This window comes from Amphiura filiformis, chromosome 17 (assembly GCF_039555335.1).
Source record: "Amphiura filiformis chromosome 17, Afil_fr2py, whole genome shotgun sequence".
NCBI classification, from domain to species: Eukaryota; Metazoa; Echinodermata; class Ophiuroidea; order Amphilepidida; family Amphiuridae; genus Amphiura; species Amphiura filiformis.
In genome coordinates this window covers 16,283,043-16,307,476 of record NC_092644.1, presented here as the reverse complement: position 1 = coordinate 16,307,476, position 24,434 = coordinate 16,283,043, and the positions used below count along the sequence as shown (strand labels likewise).

The 24,434-nt window shown below is 36.0% G+C and overlaps 2 protein-coding genes across 2 annotated transcripts; both read right to left on the bottom strand.

The window, feature by feature from the left end:
* Positions 1–5,215: 5,215 nt before the first annotated feature.
* On the bottom strand, positions 5,216–5,956 carry LOC140137008 (uncharacterized). The gene has a single exon (XM_072158669.1). The coding sequence runs from the start codon at positions 5,954–5,956 to the stop codon at positions 5,216–5,218; it is 741 nt and encodes a 246-aa protein (XP_072014770.1).
* A 2,504-nt stretch (positions 5,957–8,460) lies between these two features.
* LOC140137007 (uncharacterized) lies at positions 8,461–23,816 on the bottom strand. The gene is made up of 9 exons (XM_072158668.1): positions 23,453–23,816; positions 19,924–20,020; positions 19,002–19,297; positions 18,306–18,479; positions 17,420–17,513; positions 11,221–11,356; positions 10,686–10,872; positions 9,674–9,816; positions 8,461–8,625 (listed from the first exon to the last, which is right to left on the bottom strand). Exons 1-9 carry the CDS (start codon positions 23,814–23,816, stop codon positions 8,461–8,463), a joined length of 1,656 nt encoding a protein of 551 aa, XP_072014769.1.
* Positions 23,817–24,434: the final 618 nt, after the last annotated feature.

Here is a 24,434-nt window from a genome sequence, read left to right as displayed (position 1 = left end):
TGACTATTCGTGTTTTAATTGCGTGAATCATTGCTAAATTATGAATTCATTATTTCTATGCTTCTTTTTTCTTTCTTTGTATTAAAAAGAAAGAAAGAAAGAAAGAAAGAAAGAAAGAAAGAAAGAAAGAAAGAAAGAAGGAAAGAAAGAAAGATCAATTAATGAATCAATGACAGAATGAACGAAAGTCATTTTAAATAAAATACTTAGTTTCAATCAATGAAAGAATGAACGAAAGGCATTTTAAATAAATAAAAACATGAACTTGGAAAAAAAGTTGAAGTGACCGCTTATAGGTTCAAATTACAAGCGTCTTAATCACGAAGCTCCCGTGGCGAAGTGGTTAAGGCAGAGGTCTTGTAAACCTGAGGGTCTGGGTTCGATTCCCATGCGGTATCACTTTTTCTGTCTCATTTATTATTTGCGACGGTGAACCCGGTGAAAATTTTTGTTTATTATAAATACATGAAGTATACATTTTGGCTTTATTTTTTCTGTCTTTTTTCTTCCTTTCTTTCTCTATGTTTGATTTTAATTTATTTAATCATTTCTTTATTTCTTTCCCAAAAGCTCCCAAATAAAATACTTTCCGATTTAAATGTGATCTTATAATAGTCCTACAAACCCCCTCCGCCCTACCCCCACATACATCCCACGCCCTACACCATGCACGCACACACCCCACGCATTATACATACACAAATTTGTGAAGCACACATCTGCTGAAGATAGTTGTTACATCATGTCAAAAACAAGTTAATGCTATCTACTGAAGATAGTCGTAGTTTATTATTTACTTCATTACAAATCGTAACGTACATGCGGTTTTAGTATTAAATTAAAACTCAATTTTCTTTTTTCTAACGTTCATTCACCTATCTGACAAGTGCTATGAAGGTGAACTTTAATATTAATTTTAAAAATAAATTAGGCAACTCGGAATCATGCAGCTTAGAGCCGTAATTACGAGATATGTGTTTGAAACGATTTCTCGGTTTTGAGATATAGCATAAAAATTTCATTAAATGCGTGTAAGTTGGGGTATGGGGTGTTTCAGTGCCCACTCCCTGAACCAACCAATTTCTTTATCAGCAATTGTATTATGATTCCTAAGTACATGGTGTACTTCCAAATCCTGTGAAATATGAAGCTCATACAACATTCTGTTTTTGAGTTATGGGACAAAAACGACATTTTAGAGCAGTTTAGAGCTATAATTGCAAAATGCGTGTATTTTAGCATAGGGGGTGATTGCAGTGACCACTTCCTAGAGAAACCAATTTCTTTATCAACAATTTTGCTATGATTCCAAAGCATATAATCCACTCTCAAATCGTGTGCAATGAGAAGCTCATACGACATTCTGTTTTTGAGTTATGAGCCAAAAACGAAATTTAGATGAAATATTTTGCATTCGGCAGAGACAATCTACGAAAAAAGTCCTTGGAACGCTTGGTACACTCTGTCGAAATTCCGTGCAGAATTTCATATGATCATGGAAATGACGTATATTTTGCCCGGGAACAAGAATGACATCTACAACAATGATTAACCCTTCCCCTCTCCCCATCAATCAATGTTGGAACACATTGGGAAACCGCTGAAGACTTTGGTATTTCTCAACATTGAACGGGGGAGAGGGGGTGACAGTTTTCCGTTATTTAACCGCAAGCGTTCCAAGACTTTTTTCGTTGATTGTAGTTTATCGCTTGGAAAACCAGGTTTTCGGCGAAAAACGAAAAACCAACGCCCAATGACAATCTCTTGCTGACTTTTTATGGGGGTATCAAATTAAGGAGCACATCTTCCGTAATCAACTTCACCTGCTTATAAAAATAGATGCTTCCTGGCGCGACTTAAAAAAGAGTATACATTTTGTGCTATGTGCGGCTAACAAATCGCCTTATCTCAATGGTCTTGCTTGTGATATGTAATGAGATAAGATATGAATAAATAAATACAGATTTGCTGGTATTATATTTAATTAAACTTTGGACTTGACTACTCACCTATTTCGGAAGCCTTCAGTTGAAATGTCGGCGAGATTAACCAGGGATATGGGTTAACCAACTGGTTTCATCAGGTAAATTTGTTGCATATTAGGTGGGGGGTGTGTTGGGTGGGGTATGTTGTGGGTGGGGAAGGGGGTGTGTATCAAAGAAAATAACATTATTCAACACTGATCTTATAGTCATTCATTCATTCATTCATTCATCTTTATTTCATTCAAATATAAAATATAACAGCACAACAATTAAACACATACATTGAATGAGGAGGTTCTCGGAAGGCCGGATGGCCTGTATTAAGAACCCCTGTCCTAACAACAACAAAAAATGTTTCAAAATAACAACAACAACAAAATATACCGCAAAATGTCAAAAACACCCCCCATTTACCCTAACAAAACCAAAAGAGCCTGTTTTGTGATCAAGAATATGCAAGAAATTACCGAGATAAATTCAATACTACATTAACTATATTACAGATAATACGATACACAATTAAATTACTTTAAGCCGTACAAGGAAGTTAGATAAAATACTAAATGTAATTAAGAATAATATTATCTTTCACTTTGGTTTTGAAATGCTTGATCGTCTTTATAGTCTTTATATGTTTCTCAAGTGAATTCCACTTAATTGGGCCCGCTGTTTTTAAGGTTTTATGAGCGAAATTCGTTTTAGATTTAGGAACCTGGTAATCTTCATTGTTTCTCGTGTGGTACTTGTGCAGAGTACTCTGCCTTACAAAATACTTTTGAAATGCTTCAGGAAGTTGATTGGTAAAATGTTTATACATAAAAGTACTTAATTCAAGATTATAGGTATCGTAGACATTAAGTACTTTATAGTTCTGAAAGAGAGGAGCTGAATGACTTAGGTAATGACTATTTGATACAATTCGAAGTGCCCTCTTTTGCAGCTTGAAAAGTTTATCTAAGTATGTTTTACAAGTGCTGCCCCATGCTATAATACCGTAATTAACATAAGGAAGTACCAGTGTACAATATAATGAATATAGAATATGCTCAGGTACGAAATGTTTAATTTTGTTAATGATTCCTATACCCTTAGACATGTTCTTTGCAATGTTATCAATATGATTTTTCCATGTCAGGTTCTCGTCAATTGTAACTCCAAGAAATTTTGTATTTTTAACTCTTTCCAAATTCGTTTTATCCAATACAATGTTAACACTATCATTGCAAATACATGTTTTACGACTTGTACCAAGTAGCATATAATTTGTCTTGCTTGCATTTACAGACAGCTTATTTGCTTTAAACAAATTATTGACCTCTTCTAGTTCCTTGTTAATGAGATCAAATTTAGATATAATATCTGGGTGTGAATAGGTAATAGTAGTGTCGTCTGCAAACAAAACAAATTCTAGAACAGAGGTAGTATTTATAATATCATTAACATACAGTATGAATAGTAATGGGCCTAAAATCGACCCCTGAGGTACACCACATGAAATGCTCATATAGCTGGATTTACATGAATTGTAATATACATATTGTTTCCTATTGTACAAATAATCTGTAAACCAATTTAATACATTTCCCCTGACCCGTAATACTCTAATTTGTATAACAAAATGCTGTGATCAATTGTGTCGAAGGCTTTAGACAAATCTAAAAATATTCCTGCTGTACTTTCATTATTTTCAACTGAAGTACTGATTTTATCAACTAATTCCAAAATTGCCATATACGTAGAATGATTAGACCTAAAACCAAATTGTTTTTCATTTAAAATATTGTATTTATTAATGTAATTCATGCATCTGTTGAACACTAGTCTTTCAAGAATCTTTGAAAAACATGGAAGAACAGAGACAGGTCGATAGTTGGAAAACACGGCATGACTATCCTTCTTATAGATAGGGATTACTTTTGCAATCTTCAATTCATCAGGGACTTTTCCAGAAGTAATGGAAATATTAAAAATTACAGTGAGAGGTATTGATATTTCATTTGCTATCCTTTTGACAACAAAATTGCCTATATCGTCATGACCGGCACTTTTATTTTGGTTTGAACTTATGTATAATCTTTACAATTTCCTCTTTTACAACTGGTTTCATATACATGCTACTATTTGATGGTGTTTTCAAGTAATCATAATAGTTCTTCCCGTCTGTAACTATTGTGGATGCTAATTTTGGCCCAATGCTTGTAAAAAAGTCATTAAATTCGTCGGAAATTATTTGAGGATCAGAGATCACATGACCTTGTGTACTTGTGAATTGAGTTTGAATGTTACTTTTCTTATTACGGCCAATGATATTATTGATTGTTTTCCAAGTTTTTCGTAAATTATGCTTTACTGTTTCAAATTTCCTTTTGTAATACTCCCTTTTAGATTTTCGTATTAAACTGTTTAATTTGTTTCTGTATTTCTTGAATGTATTAAGCCTTTCATTACATGGCTTCTGTACATACCTCTTATACAACTTATTTTTAGTATTTATGCTTATGAGTAAGCCTCATAAGTCTTTATTCAAGTCAGTATCCACCCGAAGCCACATGCTACATTACTGTGTAGTGCTGCTGCTGAACTTGCCGGTGACATACTACGTCAAAGATGGTTAAAGATATCGTCTTGTTGAGCCTGTATTCACTGCTTAATGTTTTACTTTAAAAAATCGTGAATCCGGGGACTCTTATATTCAGGTATATTCAGGTATATTTATTAAAAACACTCAAATAGCAGCCAAAATGGCTGAATTGCATGGTGAATTACAATAATTACAATCATTCAATCAAATTTATATAAAGAAATGCAAATAATAAAAAATACATAAAAAAACTTGAATTATTGCACAATACATACTCAATGAAAATTTTAAAAGGTACAATCAAAGAAATAATAAATAGCTATAGCTCATACTCAACCGAGCTCACCAACACCATATCTCAAACACATCCCTGCACACACCCCCCACACACCCCCTCCCATACCCATACACACCCACCAACATCCACTGATACACTCCCACACTTACCATTGCACAAAAACTCAACCAAATAGAATATCAATGTGACGGCATAATAAAAAGATATGATAATATGACAATATGACAGGAGAGGGAATTGCACTAAAGGGGTTGGACTACCAAATCACACCAGCCCCTCCCATCCATCCGTTCGCACAAAACAATGATTCAAACCAAATCACTAGATGGACAGGAGAACACTAAGCATGATTCAGGAGTTCAGCCATGTATGGAACTGGGCTTTCCTTGAATCTTTTGGTTTTCCACCTGTAACTCTTGACTTTAGGGGCTTTCTTAGGGTCATTGAGGATGAATAGTCAGTGGCAGGGAACCATCTGGAGAATTTTTCAGATGCATGTGCTTTGGAGGCAAACTCCTTGCAAATCTGCAGTCTACGGGAGTGTAGAGGCTCAAGATCCAGAGTTGCAAGGGAGTCGGGGTAAGATTTATACTCCTTTCCAAGGAGCAGCTTACATACACGTTTCTGAATTCTCTCCAGACGGTCCTCCTGGCTCTGAGCGAGACCTGCATGCCATAAGGGGGCTGCATACTCTAACACTGGTCTCATATAACCTTTGTAGACAGAGAGGATTTCACCTGCATTGAGACCTGCTTCTTTAAGTTTGCGTAACATGAACATTTTTCCATTAGCTTTGGAATGCATATTGTCTACCTGGCCTTGCCATTTCAAATCATTTTGGATGATAACTCCCAGCAACTTGACTTTCTGGACTACTGCCAGGGAGTGCTCAGAGATGCGTAGATCAACATCCGGGGGATTGTTTTTACCAAAGTACACACTCATGGCTTGGCATTTACTTGGATTCAACTTAAGTTTGTTACTGACAGACCACTCATGGAGAGATTCCAAACACTTCTGTACCTCAGTGACATCATCAATGGCTCTATTTTCACCTATTGTAAGGTCGTCAACATACTTCCAAACCTTCATTCTGTTGTCATCAAACTCAGTGAGCGCATCATTGATAATGCCTAAAAAGGCAATAGGGCCAATGAGAGTTAAGAATACCAAATATAGAAAATAATGAGATGTCGCTAGCTAAATATAAATATCTATGAGTAGTCATCCAATTATGTACCGAGATAACAAAGTTCACGTGTTCGTCAAAGTTTGTTGTACGTATTAATCCACGTATTCCCTCATTTACATGTGAATGGACTACAATTTCAACAATACTCATGGCCACCCATTTAATTTTTATGTGGCGTAGTATTCCGTTAAGGGATCTGGAATGAGCGTTTTGAGCGTTTCGACAGTATTTTTTGTGGGACATGAATTCTGAATACGAAGAATGTCTTTCTGATATCAAATAATTTTCATTTTTTGAAATTCACGATATAATACAAATTTTATGACAAATTATTAAAATTTGATATTGTGTAAAAAATGTGTATTACATTGCTAATTTCAAAATTCAAAATTATTTGATATCAGAAGGACATTCTTCGTATTCAGAATGCAATTCGATATGTCTGATGTGCTCTAATGTCCCACAATAAATACTGTCCAAACGTTCATACCCCACCCCTTAAGTATTACGAATTTACTCAGCGAATTCAATTTTTAAGATCCCACGGGCATGAAATTACTTTTTATAGTAAATGACCGATTAATCTCAATAAAGGCATAATTGCAAATTGCTGATTAAGGCTAAAACATATTTGATGATGGTAGAGGTCTTATAAGACAATATCAATCAAAGTTGTTGTAGAGGCCGCTTTTCAAAATGGCTACTAGTTCCGATTAAATGGGATATTTTGAGGCTCATACACGGTTAATAATGACTGCAAATTGATTCTATTTGAAAACTATTTTGAGCGGTGCAGAGACAGTTCAAAACAGTATTTGTTAAATGTCCACTATTAAAGAACTTAATTACTTGCCAATTTTTAAAAGCAAGGTACTGTATAACATTAAAAAGATCAAATTACGGCAGTTAGAAGTCACTTACATTACCCCTGTCATCATCAAAGAGAATCAATTTGTGTTTAGTGTTATCGATTTCTTTATTACGAAATGTAATAAGATTTAGAAGCCATTTTGAACAATACCCTTTACCAGATTAGAAAAAGTCATGTCTTCATGATCTAAAGTCTGCACAAAAAGTAACTCAGCTGTTATAAATACGCCTATAGATTCTGAACAAATAATTGTTTTCACAATATTTCAACATAGAGAGAAGGATGATTTATTTACACGCATTTTGATACCCCATTCGTCAAATGTCGTTCAATATTAACAACACAGTAGTGCTTTTACAGAAAAATACCCCGAATTTAAAAGTTGCAGTTTACAGCGATCAATGGTTATAATGCCAACACTGTAAACACGTAAAGCCCGCCATTATCTTCGCGCTTACTTCCAAATCAATACAAATAACTGCAACTTTTAAATTGGGGTATTTTTCTTTCAAAACACTGATGTGTTGTCAATATTGAACAAAATTGGACAAATGGGGTATCAAAATGCGCGTAAATAAATCATCCTTCTTTTTATGTTGAAATATTGTGAAAACAATTATTAGTGCTGAATGTATAGGCGTATTTATAACAGCTGAGTTACATTTTGTGCAGACTTTACTTCCTAACTCTGAACTTAGGGGACCTTTCATGCACCTGGAGGCGGTCTCAGGGAGTAGACTACAAGCCTTATAAAATAAACAGAAAGTTTCAGAAATCCAATATTCCTATTCTTATACGTATACTGTCCCCGACAGGCTCATTGGTGTTACCATATCACATGAACGATTCTTAACAGATCACAAGCTGCTTCAATGCTACAAGAGTTGAGCGTCTCAAACAAAGACCTCGATTTGTATACAATTTTAAAGCAGCTAATTTTAATGACATACGTTGTGAGCTGCAAAACACTGATTTTAGTGAAGTATATTGTGCAATAGATGTTAATTCATCATGGAATTTATTTTCTGAAATATAAATAAATAAACATTACCTCTGATTTTATTAATAGATAAATGAAGATCAAACCAAGTCATTATTCTTGTTATCAATATTATATAATTATATAATTGCAATATATAAGGAGTTGTTTGCCTAGCAGGATTTACATACATGTATTAAGATTTCTGGCCACTGAATATCTATTTAATAAGTACATGTAAATCGCATCTTTTGTAAAAATCAAAAAATGTTAACATTTGACATGATCATTCTGCTGTCTCCAAAGTAACGAACCAGATTGTTCCACCATATCATCAAAATGTACAAAAGTCCATTTCATTTAGAATTCTGCATTATTTCATGGTAGCCGAACCTAACGTGGGGGGGGGGTGGGGGGGAGGTCATTGAGAACTGCTATTCGGCCTCAGAAAAGGGGGCCGATTGACAGGCACATTTAATCATTGGGTAATCCCCGCGTCAACGTCCTCGATTGCAGGCAATAACAACGCACCCCCGCCCCATACAGCTAGTCTATTAGCAGTTTGTATGCTTTGAGATCTTTTCCTTAACTGGTGGTGATGATGAGCCTCTCGTAGGTAGAATCAGTTTCTCTAATGCCATAAATGGTGCTTCAGCACACACAGACATGATATATGCTGCTGCATAGGACAACACTAAGTTTCCTAAGAAGAGATAGACCTGAAAAGGAAAATAACAAAAATGTTAAATAAATAAAATTAAGTAAATAAAGAATACAGGTATAAAGAAAGAGACACAAATTAGTTTCATTTAAGGAGGTCTCCGGCAATCATAATGTTCAGTATGCCTTATATGTTAGAAAAAGTCGATATATATCTATAGCCCAGGGGAGGGACGCAATCGCCTTTCAATTTGACGGAGTGTGCGGATAGCGTTTTGAAACAAGTAGTCTTTCGGTGTGAGAATGCCAAAAAGGGCGATTATTAATGTGCGGAGTTCCTAAAATTGGGGGTTATTCAGTGAGACATGGAGAATTTTGGGTCCATATTACGGCTCAAATGCGAGTTTAAATTGAATGAATGGGAAGTGAAAAATGGGAGGTCAATGTGGCCACACATTCCCGCCATCCATTTTATGAGTGTATGACTCCGATTATGGCAGAGTGGGTTGGGTTGGGATGGGTGTTGGATTATCTTGGTACTCAGATCCACAGACTACCACAGACGAATCACAAACAGTCAAAGTCACCGTGTTTTTTATACTGTAGCTTACTGTGAATGCTCCCATATTCATCAGGGCCGATCGTTCGATAGAGTAATGCGAAAGACCGTCAAAATACACGATATGTGCGTATAGCAGTTTCGTCTGTCGCACTTCATGGTACGATCGGCCCTTATCATGACTATTTGTGATTCGTTTGCGGTAGTCGATGCTCAGACCATTTTGGAAATTGCCCAATACCGCAGTTTATTATGATCAATACGGGAGACAAGTAGGATCAATATATTCTTGGAATGAAAACCCAGTTTTAGATGCAGGCGGAAACATGAATACCATATGAAAATCAAATGTATATCAAGTCGTCTGGGAACGACCAGGGCTCGAACTCATGACCTCAGTGAGGTGAAGACAAAACCGGTATGCCAGCTCACTTCCCTTATTGCATAGGTGAAGGACAATACTTGACATCATGACTTGTGCTTTAATTAATTTCCTGAGCTTATCCGTGACACCTTCTCCCGTGTTACACTTCGCATATGAAACTTACCATGTTGTAGTCGTTGGAATGAAATGGTATGACACTACTCCAGTAGTACACCTCCATGATGATGGGATGTAGTAGATAAGCACAGTATGTAAGCTTAGCTAATGGTGCAAACGCTGACCAACTAAGTATACTGTTTACTGGACCTAAGTAATGACAATATAAAAGCACAACTCAAATATTACAGTTTTTGGCAGAGAAAAACGGCAGAGCGCAAACACGGAATGTGGTTCTGATTGGCTGAATCAATCGTCTAACGATCGTCTGGCAACAGATCGATAATCTGATTGGCCAATTATGCGTTAAAATGTTGGACAGCGCAGATCGGCGTCCTTAATATAAACGCAAAGGTCCGCGTATGTCTCTCATTAACAGGGCGCTTGCGTCAATCTGAGCAAGGGTTTGCCGTTCTTCTCCGAAATCCAGTGTAGTAACCCAACTTTCAACTCGTGGTTTAACCCCGGGTGAAGTACTTCTATATATTATTTGATTAAATGTAAGGCCAAGACCTAAAAAAAAGCCTCAAAATAAAACAAAGGGCGGATGAGAAAAAAGTTTTAACAGTGACCTAGAATATTATAAATCAATTAAAAGTGGCTTCAACAGTACAGCAAATACTCGTCGTGCTATTATTCCAAGGATCTCTGTGAATATTGTTGATTAACTGGTTAAAAGTGTTAACCATGACATTTTGTTTAATAACGCCCGTGTTAAAAGAGCGTAATTAATCAACAAATGCTTAAAAGTTTTAACCAACCTTATATTGAAGTTGAACAAACAAATTAATCAACAAGTTTTAACCAACATCTGTTGTGTAAAATAGAAGTATTCAACAAATGATTAAAGGTTTAACCAACATGAACAACCACATGTTAAAGTTGGTTTGGGTTAGAGTTAGGCATACATTTTAGGATATATTCGACAAAGCGAACCTTATGTCATATTCGACATAGCAAGCCTTCAACATAGGGCCATCGACAGGCTCCAATGTTCTTATTCCTTTTATTTAATTTACCTCCTTTTCCAATTGCACAAGCGAATGCAACCCAAGCCACAGCCGATGACCATAATGTTCTGGACACAGTTTGGTAAAATACTGCTTGGGGTTGCGTCTGGTAGTGCCCCTGCGTTGTTCTGTATAGACCATATACCATCCCAATACCTGTTGCTATAGCATAACACCATCCTAGTAGAACACCCCACTGAATTGAGAGATAAAAATATTTTGTTATCCGGGCCCTTTTGGGGGGGTGTTTCGGTCATAATTGGTTATTGAACATTTTGAAGGCAAAATATCTTAACGGGGAAAAAACTGAAAACAGTATTTATTTATTTATTAACTAAAATACATTATTATCTTCATGAACAATCCTTTCTATGGTATAAAAAAATGCATTATTTTTTGAATTAATTTTCAGGTCCTATTTTGTCAATTCACCATTTCACCATCTGCCTCCCTGTTATGAACATAGACGCCCAACCGAGATCTAGGACATCCCGACATTCTCCTCAAGGAGAGTAGGGAGTGTATCACCAGTTCTCATTCTCACCTTTGGCATTTTCCATTGTTTCCTGTACATCTGATATAACACGTAACCTGCAATCATTCCCACAAGATAACTGTTGATTCGAGCCCACGGTTTGATGTAGATATAATCTATGCCATCAGTAGAATTGTGAAAGTTCCTGTTAAGTATATAATATGTGATATATCATACATTGTTTACATTTTATGGCTAGACTAACCGGGGAAAAGAGGAACCGGAGAAACTGAGAAAAACAAATAAAATACAATATTGATTAAGTCGCGATTTTTAAAGTTCATAATTTTGGCACTATGAAATGCCATTGTTTTTCAACATTTAACACGAAAGCGAAAGACCTTCATATTTTTAGGCACCTATTTTCACAAAATTTTTATCCGAAAGACCCCAATGTGGAAAATTGCGGCCACACATGTATGTCACTTTACTACTGGAGTGCCCCCCCCCTGAATTTTCTTCACTCTGTGAAATGGCAGTGTGTCTCCACTTTAGACAAGTTATAAAACTTACGGTTGTGTTGAGCTGGGAGATAGATCATGTTTCCACGACAAAATAGCACGGCTTGTAAAACATGCAGTCATTAGTGCAGCTATTAGGGCATATCCAATCTTGGAATATCTGAAAGTATTCCGAATTGCACATCACCTTAATAAGTAAGTAAAATTTTGGGAATAACGTCTTTTCTGAGCAACGTCCGTTTTTCTCATTCACAATTAATTAGTAGTGACGTTAAAACACATTAAAATGACATAAAATTTCTGAATTTATTAAACTAAAAACATGCAATTTTTACGCTGTTGGTATAAAAAAATAATTTTGTCTGAAATAACCCCTCCCGCCATTAAATTCCGCCATTAAAAACCCGCCATTAAAAACGTATATTGTTTTTTCAAAAAGAAACCGATCGCTGAGACCTATAATTTAAATTCATCAATCGGACGGCGAAACGATGAGAACACTTTGGGATGGGCTTCTTGCTTTGACATAGTCGGTGCTCGTGAACAAAGTATTAGATATTTTTATCTCGAACAAAGTGGAAAAGTATTAATTGTTCTGTGTTGTATTTTGTGTATCTATTGTTAATATGTTACCGTTTTGACGATTTAAATTTAAGTGGGGGCAACATTTGTATAATTTTATCTGAAATAACCCCTCCCGCCATTAAAATTCGCGATGCATTGTGGGACGGTTTTGTTACACGTTGAACTCTGACCTATTGGGCAAATTGCTCTATTTATTTTGCATTTATTTATTATTGTAATAATGTTTAAATTTAAATATTTTAATAAATTAATTTGTGAGATAAACATTTTTGTTTGTTTTTTGTTTGTTTGTTTGGTTGTTTTTTCATTTTTTTTAACAAAAGCATTGTAATGATATTTGGTACACAAAAAAAGACCATTTTTCCGATTGGTAAGAGTTCAAAGTGTAATGCATAAAGTGTCCCACAATGCATTGCGAATTCTAATGCCAATTTGGCTTATAATCATGCTATACTGTTTACAAACCTGTATAACAAGTAGAGAATAAAAGGACTTATGATGAAGAACTGCATATCATTTGCCAAATACCACGACCACGCCAGACACTGAAAGATAAAGCAACGATATCGTTTTGTATTTTGCTTGTGATAATCATTATTATTATCATAATCTCCTCGTCACCATCATAATTATCTTGATCACCATCAACAACAACAACAACAACAACAACAACATCAACAACAACACCAATAACAACAACAACAACAACACCATAATCATCTCCATCATCATTATCGGCATCATCATCACCACCATCACCATCGTCATCATCACCATCGCCATAATCATCTTCAGGAACTTCTTTCATCATCACCATCGTCGTCATCATCATCATAATCAACATCATTTTCTTCTCCATCATCATCACCAGCATCATCATCATTAACATCATCATCACCATCGTCATCGTTATCATCATTATCATCATCGCCATCATCACCACCATGGTCATCACCAACATCATCATCTTTATCATTAACACCATCATCAATGCCATCGTCAGGTTCGCCATCATCATCATCATCATCATCATCATCATCATCATCATCATCATCAACAACAACAACAACAACAACAACAATAACAACAGCAACAACATCATCACCACCACTCCAGATGTAAATCACAACACTCACTTCGTCGTTCAAATATTTTGGATAAAAGTTATTAATGTAGAGCAGATTCGTCCACCAATATTTTTGGCAAGCGGTAGCAGGACTTGACAGTTGCCCGGGGATATCGGTGGTAAATATCCAATAGAATGGTCCATTGGTGAAGTGTGGTGCCAATGTTGTATAGAGCATGATTATCAGCATATAGACAGGGGTCAGCCTGTTAGCAGAAATGAAAAGTAGCACGATCATGGGGGTTCGTCAACTCTAGCTTTAGTCTCCTCCGCCTTCACAGCATGCTAGTGTGATATGTGGAGTGACTGGAATTACACTGATGACGGCGAAGGAGAATACTAGCTGATGTTCTAATTCTATCACCCATAAATACCTGATTCCATCGATTAACTAGATAATATATCGTATACACAAATCAGAGAAGCGTTTACTGTATTTGGCCCTCTATTGACGGAACCACAGATGTACCAGTGCGGGAGATTTAATTTGTTCAATCAATTCATGATCGTGTATTGAAAATCACTGTTGTGTACAATTATGTATAACACACTAACAAGTAATAGGTGGAACCCCCCGACCTTGGGACACCGCAGTTTTACGCCGGGGACACCACAGTAATGGCCTAGTCGGATTGGTGTATAATTGTAAACCTGTTAACTAATGTATTTTTGTAACAAAGTATTACTAATTAGGACACGTTAATAACATCATATAGGAAGCAATATGGCTTTTGGCTGCTAATGGATATTATAATTGTCTAAACCTTGGATACATATTCTAAAATTGTGACGTAAACTACTCGTCCTTCCCATAATGACTTCCCCGATTGCGCTATAAGCCAAAATGATATCATTAAATTACTATGACAAAATAAGTTGGTAATTGGCGTACTGCTTAAATTTGGGAATGCTGAATTCGAATCTGTTGTGTGCCACAAACCAAATCCAATTTAGCAACCTACATTTAGCAGTGTTATACTGCAGCTGTGACTTTTATATGTATATGGTCAATTCCAGCGAAAGCGGGACAAAATTCTCTCTATGTTAACTTTCCACTTTAAAATGTCATTAGTAAAGGAAATCACGTTATTGATAGAGCATATCATGTCACGTCCAATGTGCTCTCTTTGTGCATATAGGCCTTTACTAGCAAGTCATACCAGGGACAAGTTATGATGGCTTAAATGAATTGGCGTTACCCACGAATTCAAAGATAAAGCACCATATATGTCATTGAATGTCCTTCAATCAAAATGAAATTATTACCGTTAGAAAGACGTTTGCATGATCTCTCATCATATGTAAAACGATTGAATTCCACCAACGTTTGCGGACTCTAGAGGCCATTAAGTCAATTTGGCTAATAATTTTGTTACCCGCGTATCAAAAATAAAATGATCGTTCTGAAAAAGTTAAGTGAATATGCCATAAATGACTATATCATGAAACGAAGTTTCGTTCTATAATTCTGAGGTCCAAGTGATTATTTTATGCAAATACGTTTTACCCATAAAATTCCATAAAATCAAATTTGACGTTACCCACGTATCAACTGTTACCCACGAGTCCAGCAAACATAATTGCCACAACTTAAATTAACATTTAATGACTTTGGACACTGAATTTAGTTTGACAAGCGCTTAAAATTGTAAATCGTAAAAATACGTTCACCGCTTAAAAAAGAATCTACGACGGTTTAATCTTTTGTTACCCACGAATCCCGAATAGATGCTAACCTTGAAAAACAAGGAGATTGTTTATTTTAAGTTTAAATCAGCACATATTCAAGCCATGGGTATGCTATAATTTTTACAGTACTTACAGTTTATGCACCTAAGAAACGCAAACCCCAAACGGTACTATAGTACTTATAGCTTTACCCACGAATTCGGCGTTACCCACGAATTCAAGGATTTACTCGTAAATTATATGTTTCTTATGCATCTTAACATTTTGAAAACATGCGAAATAGGTTCCAAAACAGTCCTGTTTAATAGCGTCCTCTTGAAGGCATACTGAAGCTGTATCATGAAGTTTTGATTGATTATCCTAAATTACCATTGTTTGGGTAAATGCAATTGGTTAGAGAAACGGGAATCATTGAAACACAATGGAGGAATAACCGCATGATGGTTTCCAACCTTCTGTAATATTTTCTATTTTGCCGCTTACCAATACATACCTTCAAATATGTGTTACCCACGAACATTTTGGTTACCCACGAATCCCTACTTAAATTATAGTTAACAATGTATTGATAGTGTTTTAGTTCATAGGAACTGTCAAACACGAGTTAATAGAATATTGCTGCATGAAAATATGTAATGATTTTACTAAAATAATAATATAAAACTGTTTGCTCTGTCTATTTGAATTTGGCAACTTCATTATTCTCAAAATTTGTATACCCAAAATGCCATAATGATCCATTCTAAATATTCCATGTCGTTTGTAGTTTGATTAAAATTCATTTTAGTGCCATTGTAGCCTGAATTATTAACATACGAAACATTATTTTTTAGTTTTTATTTAAAAAAATTGATAGGAATTGCTATTTTCCAGACGCTGTTACCCACGAATCCATCCGAGATCCTCATCCTGCGACGAGATACAAAATCTAACTTTATATTTATATGAAGCATTTATTCTAATCTTTCGAAATAATACAATAATGTCAAATGATAGCCACTTCGGAAAGAGTTCGAAGAATTGACACAATCTTAACTGTACACCTGGTTCTTTCTTAAAATTTGTAATAACCAAAATATTTCTTTGTAGATATAGTAAGATATATGTAATAAAATTATATTTTACGTTCAAAGTCTTCACCGATTTCTAGTGTATATGAGTCACACATAAAATATTGAAAGATATTAAAGAAAGTGAAATTTGATGGCGTACAACAGGTGAAAAAGGCTTGAATTCGTTGGTAACATGCATATGCGCATTTAACACTTTATTTGGTCTAGCAAGAAAAGTTATTTTTCAATCCGATGGCACTTCCACCTGATGATTCACTAGATATGATCGTCTCATTTGATAAGTCTAGAATTGAAAAGGAAAACATTTTCAAAATGGCCCCCAGAGAGAATTTTGTCCCGCTTTGGCTGGAATTGACCATATAGATTAATGCGGAACGCATCTAAACAAACACATTTTCAATTGTTAAAATAGTATGTATATTGATGAAAAAACACACGATTATTATTCTATCCCCTTTTGATTTATAAAACAAAATTATTACAACTGACATGTTTGCCACCGGGGTTTACCAATGGCGAAAGATAATGGAGACGACTGAGTAACTCATGCAAGTCTACCAGTCCTTAGTGTAGTGGTGAAACGTCACTAAAATGTGAGTTTAACACTTTCATATTATTTGATTTGCATAAAAAGTGTTAACAGGTATTTCAAAAAGTTGTAAGCTTACCTCCAAAATCTGTGAAAGTAATAAAGTGCCCAGTTCAATCGCCCGTCTCTCTTCATGAGTTCATTCAAAGTAAAATACGTTATTAACATGCCACTGTAATGAAAACGCTATTTATATTAAAATTCGTTTTAATGAAAATACTCATTTTTTCGTTATTTACAACAGTTATTGAATTACGAATTATCTATTGACTCAAAAGGTTGGCAGTAAAATTATTCACTTCCGCGAGTATATTAAGGTTATACGATGTATTGTTGGTCGAAGCAGCAGAAAAATAGTAGAAGAATTCAAATATCACAGATAAACTTTTGTAGGTCCTGTGGTTCTTGAGTTATGTTGTAAAGAGGACCGAAACAACAACACTTTTGTAAAACGTACATAACTCATTAACAACAATTAAGTAAATTTTCAAATATATGATTTGAAGAATGAACTTTTGCAAAACACCAAAGTGTTATTTTTCAATAATATATTGATTCAGATAATGAAAATCGATTTTTGGCTGCTTCGAAAGAAAGAAAGAAAGAAAGAAAGAAAGAAAGAAAGAAAGAAAGAAAGAAAGAAAGGATAAAACCCACACCCAAACCAGCAAACATAAAAACAAACCTCAGAACGAAAAAGGAATCGACGGAGAAAGTAGCATTACCGATAGCTTGAAAGCTGAATCGTTTGTAAACCGAATAAGCGGCTGCTTGGTTATCTGAGAAGAAATTAGCCAGTGATTTAGGATTTTATTTATTGATGTTGTGAATAGTAGGTAATATCAAACCATCCTCCATTATCAACAACATCACCGCCTTTGTTTACCCCACTACCACCAAATGCATCAGTACCACTATCACCATCATCACAACACCATAACTAGCACCAGCAGCAGGGCCATCACAAGAAACAACACTCCGCCACCGCTGCCGCCACCACCACCACCACCACCACCACCACCACCACCACCACCACCACCACCAACAACAACAACAACAACAACAACAACAACAACAACAACAACAACAACATCTCTACAACCACCACCACAATTAGTCAACACCACCACCACCATCATCATCATTACAACCATCTTTATCATCATCATCACCATCATTATTATTATGTCACGTCCTCCTCCTCATTACGTATACATCTTAACCATGACAACATCATGTCGCCCACACGTACACTTACACGCACACCCCCACGTGTAATCGCCTCCAAACGTGGGCGCTGTTGAGGACCATGCAAACGTGGTCGTCTGAATCCGTACTCAATCGACATACCGAGGACGTTTTCCGCCATTTTGTTTGTGTATTTTTGTGTGTATGGAATTTAACCTAGCGACTGCGGACGTTATTTCTTATACATTATACATGCATTCGCGGCGGTTTGCAAACCGAGGACGGTCCCCCATTGCAGGGTAGTCCGCGGTTTGAATATGAAGTACGAGTGTGTGTCCTCGTTTACTGGCAAAAACAAACACAAATTATTATCAAAAACCTACCAACAAAACCAATAATAAAAGCATATGTGTGTCCCAGAATAACCCAAAACATGCTGAGCACACGGATCCCATTCAGAGCCGCCAAATGACTGTATGGTCCTGATTTTTGAATTGTCAAAATCTTCTTTCCATTTGTTATAGCACAGAAGCATGTCAATATTTGTTCAATCAAGTCTGTGGGAGAAAAATGCAAGTTAGTATTAAATTATATTCATGAGTTTTTATATATCTATAGTAGCGAGTCAATAAACTTCATTAGGTTTCACTGCCTGAACAGAATTGATCATGTCTCATCTCCGTTTTCAACCAAATCGACGGTAATAACTCGTGTAGTTAAGTAAGGGATCAACATTTAACCACACAAGGTAATTTTTATGTAACTAAATGACCTATTAGTGTCACTGCCTCTGGTTATAACGATAGCCTGGTGATCTGGTAAACGTCATGACAGATGCCGACCGCAGGAGATATCCAATTTCTGATCAATTCTCTTCAGGTAGTGACACCTAATGTTAACTTTTTGAACTAAAATGGATAATGTTATTGACATTTATGACTGCAATACACAAACATAAAAAGCTGTAAACATTCTTTTGTGTGTAAACCTTCCAGTTGTTACTACATTGTACCAATTGATTCAATATATTAGTTTAGTAATGTTTCTTATCACAATCTAACTAGTAAGAAACAACTTACTGGCGATCCGACTGAAAATTGACTCTTTAGGTTTTGCTGAAGTGATGGACACAAGTTGTATATTATCGGGAACATCCACAGAGTTTTCATTTTGAATTGAACCCTTCTCAGTATCCGTAATTATTGTTTCCGATGGCTCGGTGCAATTACTGGCAGTCGTTCTATTATTGGACTGTTTGAGTGTGTCATCTTTGTCGTCGTCATCGTCGATTGAAAATATTATACTTCTTAGATACCTTAAAACGCCGATACTCGTGCCACCAACAATGAGTAAACCCAGAATAGAAAAAATGCATCTACAAGAAAGCAAATGTCATGATTCATTATGCTTGATGGTGGTGAATGGGCTATTCCACTTAAAATCCACACTACCCATGTGGAAGATTTTAGAAATATCTTCCACGAGGAAGATGGAATTGATCGGAGTTAATCATTTTGAAACCCATACTCCCTCTGTCTTATGGTTTTACCTATATCTTCCACAACTTGAGTGAGTATTTCAAATGGAAGTTACCTAATTATTCTATTATATTCAAAACTTATACTCCCTCTGTGGAAGATTTTAGCTCAATCTTTCACAGGGGTAGTGTTGATTTTAAATGGAATAGCCCAATATTTGCTTTAGAGTGGAACCATGAATGTCTGATGTATGTCGTCATTCGATTACATGGAGATTTGTTAACACATTTAATTCACAACCATTTATGTCTTGTCCGGTAATTGAGACGAATCGTAATTGTGTTAACATTGCTCACCGTAGTCAACATACAGCAAAACAAAGCATGCAAGCATATTGTTATCCAAAATACCGAAATGTCATTGTTAAAATCGTTATTTCGACTGAGTCTACTTTTTAAACGTGGACGTGTTATTGGTAGTATGATTACTTATATACAGGGAAATAAATTGAGTGTTAACTTACAATGCAACAATAGCACCGGCTGAATATTCTGGGTCTATGCTACAAATGGTATAGGGATTGTATCCAAGAATATCAAGAAGAATAGTTCCAAATACACCTTGAAAAAATAAAAACAAAAATAAATATGTTATAAAGACGTTGGCATTGAACATATTTGGAATAAATGTATTTTTGTTGTTATAGTTTTCAGCACAGTACTTCAGCGGTCGGCCAATATGGCGCAGTTTATGGCGTATACGGAAGTGGTGTTCTGATTGGTTAATTGAATCACGTCATCATCACATTTAGTTCTTTTTACGCTTTAATCAGACAGAGCAGACGGACACCGCTGAATTATTTTGCCGAATAGTATAACTGTGTCGTTAATTGCTGAAAAATTTTATGAGGACTGGATCCATCGTTTGAGCTAGAGACGAGGGGTAATACAATCTTAGTCACACATTTGATGATCTTGTGTTGAAACATTAACATTGAGAGCTAATTTATCGGACCAGAATTAAGACTTTTCACTTTTATGTTGGGTCATTGTTTTCAATAAGTCAACATAATATCTCGGCAAAAACATTTAAAGAAAACTTGATGCAAAACATTCTCACATCATGTTAAAGTGTTCGCAATTTTTTTTACAAAAAAGTCTGTCAAAAATATTGTGCAATAACAATTTGGAAGCATTTTATAAATGTTGTTGAAGTGGTTTTTTTTCATTATAAAACGTTTTAATAATATTATCATAATCAAATTCAAATCTTATTCAAATGTTTTGACCAACACCAAAACGCGTTTATAACAGGTTTAAAACGTTTTCAAGACATGTATGTGTTTACTGGACTGTTGTCCCGTTTGCGTATCGAAAAATCGTTACAGTACTACGTATTTGCTTCCAGCGAATTTTTATTAAACAGAAACTGACCAGTTACCCCACACATCCACAATCACCACGCACAAACCACGCACACAACCCACCCAACCAAACGCCTCTAATAGTACACCCACTTACCACAAGCTTACATACGCACCACAACTACACACCCTCGTTATTAAGCATACAAATATACAGTATATTTCCAGGATCTGAACAAATCTGAAGAACAGAGTTAATTATTGTCAGTTTCGGAATAGGGCAGTGTCATACTGAAGCAGTGTTTTCAGATTCGGACTAGCAAAGTGTTGGACTATAGTACATTGCATTTCATATTCGGTCTAGCAGCATGTTGGACTAACCCCCTCTCAGTTTCCGTAATAGTAATAAATCCCACACCCCGCAGACACAACCCTCCGCCCGACAAACAAACCCCACATACCCTCACAAAACCAACAACATTGCGCGCATAAAACATCAACAGTATTAATGTCGTCTTACACTTTCCGCAAAACCAATGTTTAATATGAACTTTTTTCGTTCCTACACAAAATACACATACCCCGTATACATTTAAAGTTTACCTGATAAAATCAATTGGTCGACCTCGGCTGCACTGCAACTGTCAGGAACGCACACGCCTAAATCGATACTCTTTTTTTATGAAAAGAAAAAGAATAAAGAACTCAAGTTATTCTTTCAAAGATTCATGATGCAGTCATGTCTACAGTAGAATTCATTTCGACCTTTGCAGGACTTAAACCCCAATAAAAGCCATTAAACCAAGATAACACTCATTGAAAACAGCTCAACTGATTACATCAGATCTTCTCTGGTTGTGCACATGTGTCTGTTTTATATGTGCGGTATCGTAATGAGCTGGTATTATAGCTTCAGTTGGGTAACCGATTATAAAGGAAACGCAAGGAAACAATGGTATGTGGACCTTTGTTCACGAAATGAGACAATGGTCTGCTTTTTGTTAACCAGCATTCTTGAAAATGAGCAACATAATGATTGTTGACTTAACACGGTTTGGAAATAATTTCTTCATATTTTTTGGTGTTATCTGTCGTTTACATATCCTTCCTAAAACACCAAAGTACGAATATTTCCAAACATCTAAATTAGCTAAAAATTTAGGACATGTTACAAAACTATATTTTCTAGAATTTTTGAAGAATACTTTTAATATTGGCCGGTTATTTTTCACACAGCGACGTTAACTAGGCAAATCCCCATACTTCTAACGTACGCTATTGTAGAGGTCACGCGTCAATGGTAAGAGCACTGTGTATTGTGTATAGGAAAACGGACAGTAACTGCAGTATGTTCCAAAACATCAAGGCCTCGGGCCTCGGGATCTCATTTAAATTTACCGCCATTTTAATAAATTGATAGATTTATTTATGATATGATTGTGGATCACCATCCGTCAATAGGGTACGTACCCTGAGCAGAGTTAAAATATGGCAAATTCCAAGGTAAAAAGGGGTCTTTTGAAGCTGCGAGCTGTGAAAAACAAGGTTCTTTCTTGATTTCCGGGTTTAGAATATTTTGGATAAAACTGAGAGGAACAAGCAACTTCTCTTTATCAAATTAAGGTCTGTTTTGATCAAGTTCAGATCAGGGGTCTTCTCTGGGGAACAACTTATTGAGGTCATTGACCTCAAAAGAAATAACCGAAGAAGTGATCACTGTTTACGGCACGTACGGATTGGCAACCCTAATGTGCTATTCCAGTTGAAATCCGGACACAATCTATGGAAGACATGACCCTATATTCCAAACAGGGGTGTAGATTTCAAATGGAGTCACCCATTCAGGTAACCCCATTCTGTATTAAGGTCATGTCTTCTAGAGGTGGTGCATAGATTTCAAATAGAATGGCCCATTTTGACATCAATAATAGCTAATGTGAACAACAACGTAGTACTTAATATACTTACAGGTATCAGAGTCGGTTTATATGCACTAAGTATTGTCAAGCAATAACGCCCATTAAACTCATGCTGACTGTTAATGTTGGGGGCTGTTACGTCCCGACATTGGTCGTATCTTCCAGTCCAGAGAACATTCCCATCCAGAATTCCACTTTGGAGTTTGCCAGCTGCATCCAACACTATGGAAAAGTATTAGAAAAATGAACTTTGAGCCACAGACTAAACATTAAAATATGGAATTAGACGTTTTTGCGATTTTAAATGCATTGTTTTCCAATACTCGCTCTCAGAAGTTTGTCCGGGTTCTCCGGTTCCCTCCTGCATGAAAACTGAACTTTTCTCCATGAATATAGTTGTGATCAAAATAAAGGTATTTGGAAATTGATCTGCGTAACCAATAGGCTCCAATAAAGCTGGACCAAATCCAAACTCATGCATTCCGGCAACCAATCGAAAGGGACACCTCAGAGAAGAATATTATAATATATAAATTCTCATAGTCTCTGGACACACATAGGGGGCTGTCATGAAAATACAATGATGAAAAACATGAAATTAATCACAGCCTACTGGCGCATTGAGTGGATCGAGTTGGAGATGTAAAGTTAAAAGGAATTTCCTTTTTACTCAGAGTGTTATTCTTTTCAAGGACCATGGGAATCTACAAAAGAATGAAGAAAGATAAGGCGATTGTATTACTCATTAACGGAATTAGCAGTTAACTTACTTTTCAAGGCATACATCTGTCCTTGGGAAAGATCCGACATCATCTGACTGAAATCTTGCTGACATTGTTTTGACACATTTTGAGGTATGTCTATATCCAGCATAATCTCTTCTTCGTGTTCTTGGGTTTCATAATCGAATAGCTCACTCACTATATACTCATAGAGCGTGCCACTTGCAAGGGTTTCTACAAGACTGCGTATATCTTCTGGGGACTTCGGTGGCTCTAGTGACAAAAACTGAGATTGTTTCACGTTGAGGTTGTATTGTCCCCTTCTCTGTGGAAGTGGCCCTTGTCCATTGACGGTGATCAACAGAAGAACCACCAACAGTGTGCAATGTACAACTTTATTTCCGGTGCGCATTGTACTTTAATTGCAAGATCTAACAACCTAGTTAGCCTAGTAGACTGTGTTTTGCAGCTTATGTCAGGCAAATGCAATAAACACTGTTAGCTAGTAAATTGGTTATGAAGTTCGAAATTCTAGGTGTGAAAAGGCGTAAATATCCGTGTGCATTTCCCAAATGCGTGAGTGCTAGTATACAAGTCCAAAGTCTAGACTTCGACACTAGTCAAGCTGCGATGTTAGTGTTTTAATTGAAACTATATATATTATTTATTTTAACCCTGACGTCGACGGAAACCAGGTTTGTACAAATCATGTGCCCCTTTTCTGTAAATCTCGTGATTATTATTCACAATAATGCCAAGCAGTTCTGCATTTATCTCAATCACTTATATAAATATCTCAAGTACGGCCATTGATATAAGTCAATATTTGCCGGGAATATGTGTTGGTTAGCTAGACCTATATTCAGCCGGGAGGTCATGCATACAGGGTGTCCCAGAAAAAAATACCGAGTGAATAATATTGAACGTAAGTCGAGAAATAGACATCAGAATTAAAACCTTTAAAATGTAGCGCATAGTCTACATTATTGTGCGTTACATACGAAAATTGTATTTGATTCGGTTGACTAGT